Source organism: Mesitornis unicolor, unplaced genomic scaffold, assembly GCF_000695765.1.
Source record: "Mesitornis unicolor isolate BGI_N332 unplaced genomic scaffold, ASM69576v1 scaffold16281, whole genome shotgun sequence".
Taxonomy (NCBI): Eukaryota; Metazoa; Chordata; class Aves; order Mesitornithiformes; family Mesitornithidae; genus Mesitornis; species Mesitornis unicolor.
Window position 1 is genome coordinate 5973 of NW_010163277.1, and position 8789 is coordinate 14761.

An 8789-nucleotide genomic window follows, 5' to 3' on the forward strand; every position below is an offset into this window, starting at 1 on the left:
TTTCTGGTGTTACCGTAGTGTAAGAATGCTAGTCTCAGTTAATAAATGACAGGTGTGAAGAAACAAAAAACTTAAAAAAATAAAAAGAAAATAAATTGAAATTATATTGTCTCTTTTTACATTATGAATAAATGTATGTATTTTAATTTTTACCTTACCTTAGCTGAGTGTGATTTGAAGTATCTGCATAACATACTGTGCAGTTGTCACCTGAGGATGGGATGAGATTGTAAACCACGATACTGGCATGTATTAAGAAGTGTCCTTATTTCCCAGAATGTCCTGTGCCATATCCAGACAGAAACAGAGCTTATCCCTATCTGAGGTGCAGACAGCAGGGCCTGGCACTGTTGGGGTTAGAAGAGGCAAAAATACCTACCAGTAAATATTGGAGGCTTTTCTATGCAAGAAGATAATGGGGTACATACTTAAATTACAGAATCAAAGAGGGAATGTCATAGTGGTGATAGCTATCCCTAAGAGACTGATTTACAGTCAGAAGTACCTTTTTTTTTTTCTTTTTTAGAAGAGATCTGTCAGGAGGACTCCTCAGAATATTCTGTTGTGCTGCCTTCTTGCAAATGGTTAAGTCATCAAAATATATTACCTAGCTCTTTGAACCAAGTGGAGACTTGTCAGGGAGAAAATCACATCTTCATTTTAAGGGACTCTCAGAGAGCACAGGATTGTACCTAGATAACCCAGATACAACAACTTTTAAAAGTTCATAGAGTTTGGAAAGATTCTAGCTATAAGAAATCAAAAAGTGGATTGAAGGTAACTTTCACCATTTGTATTAGAAATGGTAGTAATAACAATTACATTTATACATACATAGGAAACTGTTCCTGAAGTTGCAGTCAGGAAAGAAAGCCTTTGTGAGCTATTAAGATTTCTAGAAAGGCAAAGAATTCTGCCCAAAATAGTAAATGTTAACATAACTCATACATCAGTATATACTATGATAGGTGAAAGCAAGCAAGCATTAACATCTTCGAATAATTGAAGATCATCATCATTACATTGCGGGAAATAAAGTTACCAAGGCCCCTAAATGTAATAGTTCTGTTCATTTTGCTTGGGTTAGTTAGAATCACATCTTCTAAAAAGAAAAACCAGCATAGTTTTTTATTATATTTATGTGAGTACTGTAAACAGAGGTAGCTAATTTTTAAAGGAAAAATTATGCAATCCTTAAACTCTTTTTCATATTTTCTGGTATAACTGGCTATACAGTGTATAATGACAGAAATGTTTCTTTCAGTTTCTGTGCGGTGCTGGAAGGAAGTGAGAATGATATGAGGTTTGTGTACTGTGCTTCCTGCATCTGTTACATGCTTGATAACTGGTCAGGCATGGATATGAAAAAAGCGATAGACTACATTAGAAGAAGTATGGTGAGTATGCAAAGTGTTATTTCTTAATACATTTTAAAGTTATTAGCTTTATTTCTTAACGGTGACTAAAAATCTCTCCATCCAAACTGAAATATTATGGTAATTTTACCAACAAGGAGGGGCTGGTGAGTAACCTGAAGCTCAAGAGCATCCTTGGCTGCAGTGACCATGAAATGGTGGAATTCAAGATCCTTAGGACACTGAAACGGTTGCGCAGCAAGCTCACCACTCTGGACTTCAGAAGAGCAGACTTTAGGCTCTTCAGGGATCTGCTTGGCAAGGTGCCATGGGATAAAGCCCTGGAAGGAAGAGGGGCCCAAGAAAGCTGGGTAATACTCAATGACCATCTCCTCCAAGCCCAGGAGCAGTGCATCCCAACAAAGAGGAAGGCAGGCAAGAATGCCAGGAGGCCTGCATGGATGAACAAGGAGCTTCTGGACTTACTTCGATGCAAAAGGGAAATCTATAGGGAGTGGAAGTGAGAACATGAGACTCTTCAGACTAATACAAAAAAGTTGTCTGAGGAGCCAGGGATTGGGTTAGGAAAGCTGAAGTGTGGATGAAATTAAATATGGCCAGGGACATAAAGGTGAACAAGAATTTATAGATACATCAGTGATAAAAGGAAGGTTAGGGAAGATGTGGGCCCTCTCTAGAAGGAAAATGGAGAACTGGTTGTGAGGGATACGGCGAAGGTTGAGGTGCTCAGTGACTTATCTGCCTCAGTCTTCACGGGCAGGGGCTCAAGCCACGCTGCCCCAAGTTACAGAAGGCAGAGGGTTGGACTGAGAGAAGGAAGATCCGCCCCTTGTAAGAGAAGATCAGGTTTGAGGCCATCTAAAAAACCTGAAGTTGCACAAGTCCATGGGACCTGATGAGATCCATCCACGAGTCCTGAGAGAACTGGCAGATGAAGTTGCCAAGCTGCTGTCCATCATATTTGAAAAGTCATGGCAGTCTGGTGAAGTTCCTGATGACTGGAAAATGGGAAGCATATCTCTCATTTCCAAAAAGGGAAAAAAGGAAGAAAAAAGGAAGACCTAGGAAACTGTCGACCAGTCAGCCTCAATTCTGTGCCTGGCAAGATCATGGAGAAGATCCTCCTGAAGGCTGTCCTAAGGCACATGGAAAGTGAAGATGGGGTGATTCGTGGTAACCAACATGGCTTTACCAAGGGCAAGTTGTGCCTCACAAATATGGCAGCCTTTTATGATGGAGTTACAGCTTCAGTAGATGAGGGATGAGCAACTGATGTCATCTACCTGGACTTGTGCAAAGTGTTCAACACTGTCACGCATGACATCCTGGCCACTGAATTGGAGAAACATAGATTTAATGAAAACACCACTCACTAGATAAGGAATTGGCTGGATGGTCGCACTCAGAGAGTTGTGGTCAATGGCACAATGTCCAAATGGAGGTCAGTGACAAGTGGTGCTCCTCAGGGATCAGTACTGTTCAACATCTTTGTTGGTGACATGGATAGTGGGATCCATCTGGAGAGGTGGGCCCGTTAAAACAAGGCCAAGTGCAAGGTTCTGCAACCTGGATCTGGACAATCCCAAGCACAAATACAGGCTGGGCGGAGAATGGCTCAAAATACAGACTTGGTGGAGATTGGATTGAGAGCAGCTCTGAGAAGAACTTGGGGGTGTTGATTGATGAGAAGCTCAGCATAAGCTGCCTGGGCTGCATCAGAAGAAGTGTGGCCAGCAGGGCAAGGGAGGTGATTCTGCCCCTCTGCTCTCATGAGACCCCACCAGGAGTACTACATCCAGCTCTGGGGCCCCCAACACAAGAAAGATATGGACCTGTTGGAACGGGTCCAGAGGAGGGCCTCAAAGGGCTGGAGTGCCTTCCCTATGAAGAAAGGCTGAGAGACTTGGGACTGTTCAGCCTGGAGAAGAGAAGGCTCCAGGGAGATGTTGCAGCCTTCCAGTACCTGAAGGGGGCCTACAGGAATGCTGGAAAGGGACTTTTTACCAGGGCAGGTAGCGATAGAATGAGGGGGAATGGCTTCATACTGGAAGAGGTTAGATTTAGACTAGATACTAGGAATAAATTTTTTACTATGTGGCTGGTGAGACACTGGCACAGGTTGCCCAGGGAAGTTGTGGATGCCCCCTCCCTGGAAGTGTTCAAGGCCAGGTTGGACAGAGCTTTGGGCAACCTGGTCTGGTGGGAGGGGTCCTAGCCCATGGCAGGGGGGTTGGACTGGATGATCTTTAAGGTCCCTTCCAGCACAAACCATTCTGTGATTCAAAGCCTGAACAGAACAAGACCTCTTGGAAGGACCTCTAGTAATACTTCAGTTGACCAGTGAAGTGAAACTGGAGTCCGGGCATGATCAGAAATCCAGAAGACACTGTAGCTTATCACAAAGACTAGGTCTTTTCCCAGCTAGTTCAGAGAGTAACTCAAAGAGATCTTGTGAACACTGTTCTGTAGGCAGCAGTCTCCTTATGACATGCTAATGTGTAACAAGAGATACCATATTTTTGTCCGGGTTTACTCTGAATTGATAGATTGGCTATGAACGCACTGCATAGTTGGTGTGCACATATGTGCTAGTTTTGAATGGGTTTTCTGGGTGTGCACTATTTGGTCAGATCAGTATTTCACTGCACTAACTTGGTTGCAAGGTGGCTGGTACTTCTAGGAAAATACACAAAGTCTTTGCTTCCTAATTGGTTGCATCATAGAGTTGAAGATGGCGAGTAGCCCTTTGTGAAAATAATTTCACAGTGGTGGTTGTTCCTTCCTCTTATTAATTTCTTTCCATGACTCTCCTTGAGATGTATTCCAATTCAATTACCTATCATATGAACAAATTATTTCTTAAAGTGTATTTTTTAAACAAATGCAATGAATGTGAAATATGGTATACAAGAATATTAGCTTGACTTCTAAGATTTTGTAGATGGTGCTAAAAATAACCTGTATATCTCTATATATCTATATATTTATCTATATTTATCTATAGATATACATATTACAATTATATTTGAGATTAAATTCTGTTTGAGATTATTTCATTTGCTACTCATTGTGTAACTATACAGTGAATATTGCTATAGACTTTCTTGCAAATGCTTTTTTCCGTTTTACCTCAATGTTATCTTCTGTTGCTTCCATTAATTATAAAACAAAACAGATTGCGTTGTTTCACAGTAAACTGCTGTGACAGAAGGACATGGCTTTGTTTTACTATCATATGTCATCATTTGCACATAGATGAAACAAGTGATAGTTAAACTTTTCTTCAGTTATTCAAATTAGTGTATGTGTGAAGTACAACTAACTTGGAAGGAAAGTAACATGACTGGTTAAAACCAGTAATCTTAGTAATAAGCTCCTGGATTTTTTTGGCTTATTCTTTGGAATTTATACTCTTTAGTGATGCAGTATCAGAATTGTGACAGATACAATTCAGTACAGCTGAAGCAGGGACAGGGTTTGTGTAGTTAGACACGTTAAGAGCAGCAGAAGATTGGAACATGATAAAATGGCATTGCTTTATTTGGAAAAGTAGCTATGTTAAAAATAATTGAATCTTCATACAGACTAGATGGCCCTCTGTTACCACTTGAATAAAATGTTTCTACAATACTGATCACAAAAATAATTATGGATCAGTTTTATTGTCAGTAGACTAGTCAGGTTCCAATCACAATTTTTATCAGGCTGGAGGGATTTTTTGCTTTCACATTTAGAAATCGGATATATCAGAAATCAAAAACCCAACAGACACTAAGATGCTGAAATTTTGAACAACTTTAGCAAACACAGACTCTAAAATACTGCTTTTTGGAACATTGCTTGGTTTACTGCAGATTTGCTTTTTAGGTAGAGATATTGCAAGTAGTTTTAAGTATAGCATCTGGTTCTTCTAGTATACTAGAATTGTCTTGAAATGCAGATATCTAAGTCTCTTGATATAATTAAGCTGGTTGTGAAACTTCTGAAGTGTGAAGCAAAGATTGTACCCAACTGGATTTACACATTTCCTGAGGATAGTATTTAATTATGCAGCTTTCAGGTTGCAGTAACCTAGAGTCTCTTTTGCATATAATTTCCTGGACCTTTTCAAAAGGACAAAGAAACAAAAATATTTCCCTAGTTCTTCAATGTACCTAAGTCCCCGAAGAGCAGCTGCTGCCTGTAAACAGGTAGGCACCAGTCAGCCAAAGGTCAGCTATTGTCTATTAAAATTTCAAGCTAATTGTACAGCCCAGCATAGTACACTGTCTGGGATGCACACTTAAAAGCTTTTCTCCAGAGCTAATTACTTTGTCATACATAAAGCAAGCCACCTCCTCTTAAAATTACTGTTTATAGAGTTAATTAGCTTTGCCAGCATGGCTTTGCTAATCGGCTTGCCTTTGCTTAGCAAGTAATGGGCTTGTGGATTGTGGTAGCACATTTGGTTGTGTTCTCAAAAGGCAATGCAAATTGTTTACACTGTGTGTTTTAACATTCACAGGTTCATAGGAATTACGTAAAATTGACTGGTTCAAATTTGAGAAAGTCAAGCTGCAGCTTGAAGCATTTGTATCAGATGTTACTCTTTTTAGTTGCCTCAACTTGCAGGAGCAACTCTGAAACTGAGAAATAGAGTTTAAATGTAGTTTCTACACCTGTTTTTGTTTCCTTTATTCTTCCCAATGTCACCTTTATAAATAGATCTACAAAATAATCCTTAGGTCATTCCTAAAAACATGTTACCTGCTGTAACTGCTCTTTGGATAGGACTATGGAGTCATAAGTCGTCTGTCAAAGTGTCCTCTATCTACTAGACGCTGTAAATATTTTGGATGAAACATGTGAAATTCATAGCACCTGGGGAAAAAGAAAATTTAAAATTGTTACCAGACTGAAGAAAGATTGTTATTCCTACATATGCAATATCACCTGTTCCTAGATTGCTTATAACAGACAAAGTGATTTTTCAGCATTGTTAAGATAGTTTTGAACATTAATATTTTATAGCACACATTTAGTCCAATAGTGTGTTTTATTATACTGTATCATTATTTATTATATTTAATTATTATTATATGTGCTTTATTATATTGTCACTTCTGGTTCACTGCATCCCACTCCACAGTCTTCATTTTTTTTAAAGCCTAATTTCTTGCTCCTTACTAAAGCATTTCTTGTACTCAAGTATTGTACACACAGTAGTACCTTGCATTTTGCCTTTTTGTCTGTTAACCAGCTTTTGAGTTAGAGTAAGATTTAATCTATCTATGTAGTTTTGTTTGGAATTACATATCAATTTTCTCTCTCTGTGAAGACAAAAAAAAAGTGGTGTGGGGTTTTTTTATTTTCCTATAATTGTTATCTGCATCATGTGCTTTCCTTTTTTGGCAAATACATATTTACCCATTTTCGGACTTCTAACATACATCACAACAAAAATGAACTCCATGAAAGTAGTAAAAGCTGCCTGCATTGAAACAGGGCTGATTTGTTAACTGGTTTGTGTCAAGCAGTTTTGAGGCATAGGTTCAGAATTTAATCAGATTAAATCATGGTTATGGTCTAATGATAATTTTGCTAGTAAACTAAGAAACTGCAATGTTTGTGTGAGTGATTTGGTTCTAAAGTAACTGGTTTGTGGTGGTTTTTTCTTCAGTCTTACGATAATGGCTTGGCACAAGGAGCTGGACTGGAATCTCATGGTAAGAATTTTAAAATGTCTATGCCTTTTTTAAGACTGAGGTTGAAAATACTGTAAGCGAGGCAGTGTATGTCACACCTTTCCTTCTTTTCTCATTTTAAGGAAGTGCGATGAGGAGGAGCAAATCCAAAACGTGCCTCAGAATGTCATCTGTCTTCTTCCCTTAGTTCTAGCTTAGTATCAGACCAGATGGGCTTTTGATATATCAACTGCATTAATTTTAAATCACGAATGTTTTGTTGAAAGATGTTGGCGATAGTTCTTACCTTTTGCTGTCAGAGCAAACTTTTTCCACATGTACCATTGCTACTTGGTAGATTTATCGGCAAGAGATTTTGTGCAATACACCTGATGATCTCCCATTTCAGCACCTATTAGGAAAACCTAGAAACATTTCCTCTGACAAATTACAGCATCCATTTGGGGCTCACATCTTGAAGCAGCTGTTAATTTTTGTAAACAGTTGGTAATTGTGAAGCTAGGAATTCCCAATGGACTGGTGTTTTTAAGCAAAATGTTTTTCTACACCTCCTTATGACAGAGAACCTGTTCACTTTTATGTGTTTGATACTAAATCTAATGAATGTTTGCTATCTTTATCCTTAGTATTGAGCTTACATAGCATTTCATCTGTTTTCTTCCTGCAGGATGGGTAAAGATGAAAAACTTAACTAATTTTGTAAATGTGTAAGGGTATTAATTTAACTAAGTTGCTGTAGAATGCTAGTGATAACAGATAGCATTACTTCAGCATCCTCATCCTGCTGCATTTCAGCAGCAGCATGCAGAAAAACCTTAGAGTCCCTGGGGTCTTCTAGCACCAGGACAGTGTAAGAAACTTTGAGCCCCAAGTCTTGTATCAACAGCCTGCTTACAATCTTTTCCAGGCTGTAATTTTATCATATCAGTTTATAGACTCAGAATGAGTTTTGATGGGCTTTAAAAATTGATGGCCATGATACACAAAAAACATGGTTCCAAATTTTGCTTGTAGTTTCCTTGACAACAAACAATTCCTTAGAAGTGCAATTTCTGTTTATTACAACCATGAGAATCCAGCAGTCTTTTCATAGTATTAACCATGCCCTCTGTTTTTTCCTTCTCACTATTTTTTTGCCTTTCTGCTCATCAGACACTTATGTCTGTTTATATGTCTCTGGAGGATGGTGTCTGAGACTGCCTTTGGCATCTCTGCTTCAGTCTGATTGCTGGCATCCCAGTAGCTTTCTTTAAATTACATATGAAGAAACCTTTTCTGTTGCATTGCAGTTCACTTATTTCTGAACTCCTGTCTGATATAAATTGTGCAGCATTGAAAGGCAGTCCAGCTCTGAGAAAATTAATTCAGATTTATTAGTGCAAGAGTTGGGGTTCACCTTTGGCATACATGGTGAGCTATTGTGTTTTTATTTATTTGGCTTTTAGACTTAAAATTAACACTTTCATACTTTTAAAAATCCATTGATTTAATTGTTTCTACCCTAGTTAAAGTTCTGACTGAGATCAAGATTCTGTGAAAATCTGGGTGTCAAAACATTACAAAAACAAGTTTCTTTTCACAGGTGGCTCTACATTCTGTGGTATTGCATCGCTGTGTTTGATGGGTAAACTGGAGGAAGTTTTTTCAGAAAAAGAACTGAACAGAGTAAGAAGGTGGTGTATAATGAGACAACAGAACGGCTACCATGGACGACCCAACAACCCTGTAG

General features: G+C 38.7%; 1 protein-coding gene across 1 annotated transcript in view; it reads left to right on the forward strand.

The window, feature by feature from the left end:
- PGGT1B (protein geranylgeranyltransferase type I, beta subunit) overlaps positions 1–8789 on the forward strand; it is a gene marked incomplete at its 5' end in the record, with an annotated part of 14207 nt that overhangs the window by 1672 nt on the left and 3746 nt on the right. Inside the window, 3 exon segments of the mRNA XM_010193918.1 lie at positions 1250–1397; positions 7036–7081; positions 8643–8788. Of these exon segments, the coding sequence (XP_010192220.1) occupies positions 1250–1397; positions 7036–7081; positions 8643–8788 (340 nt within the window).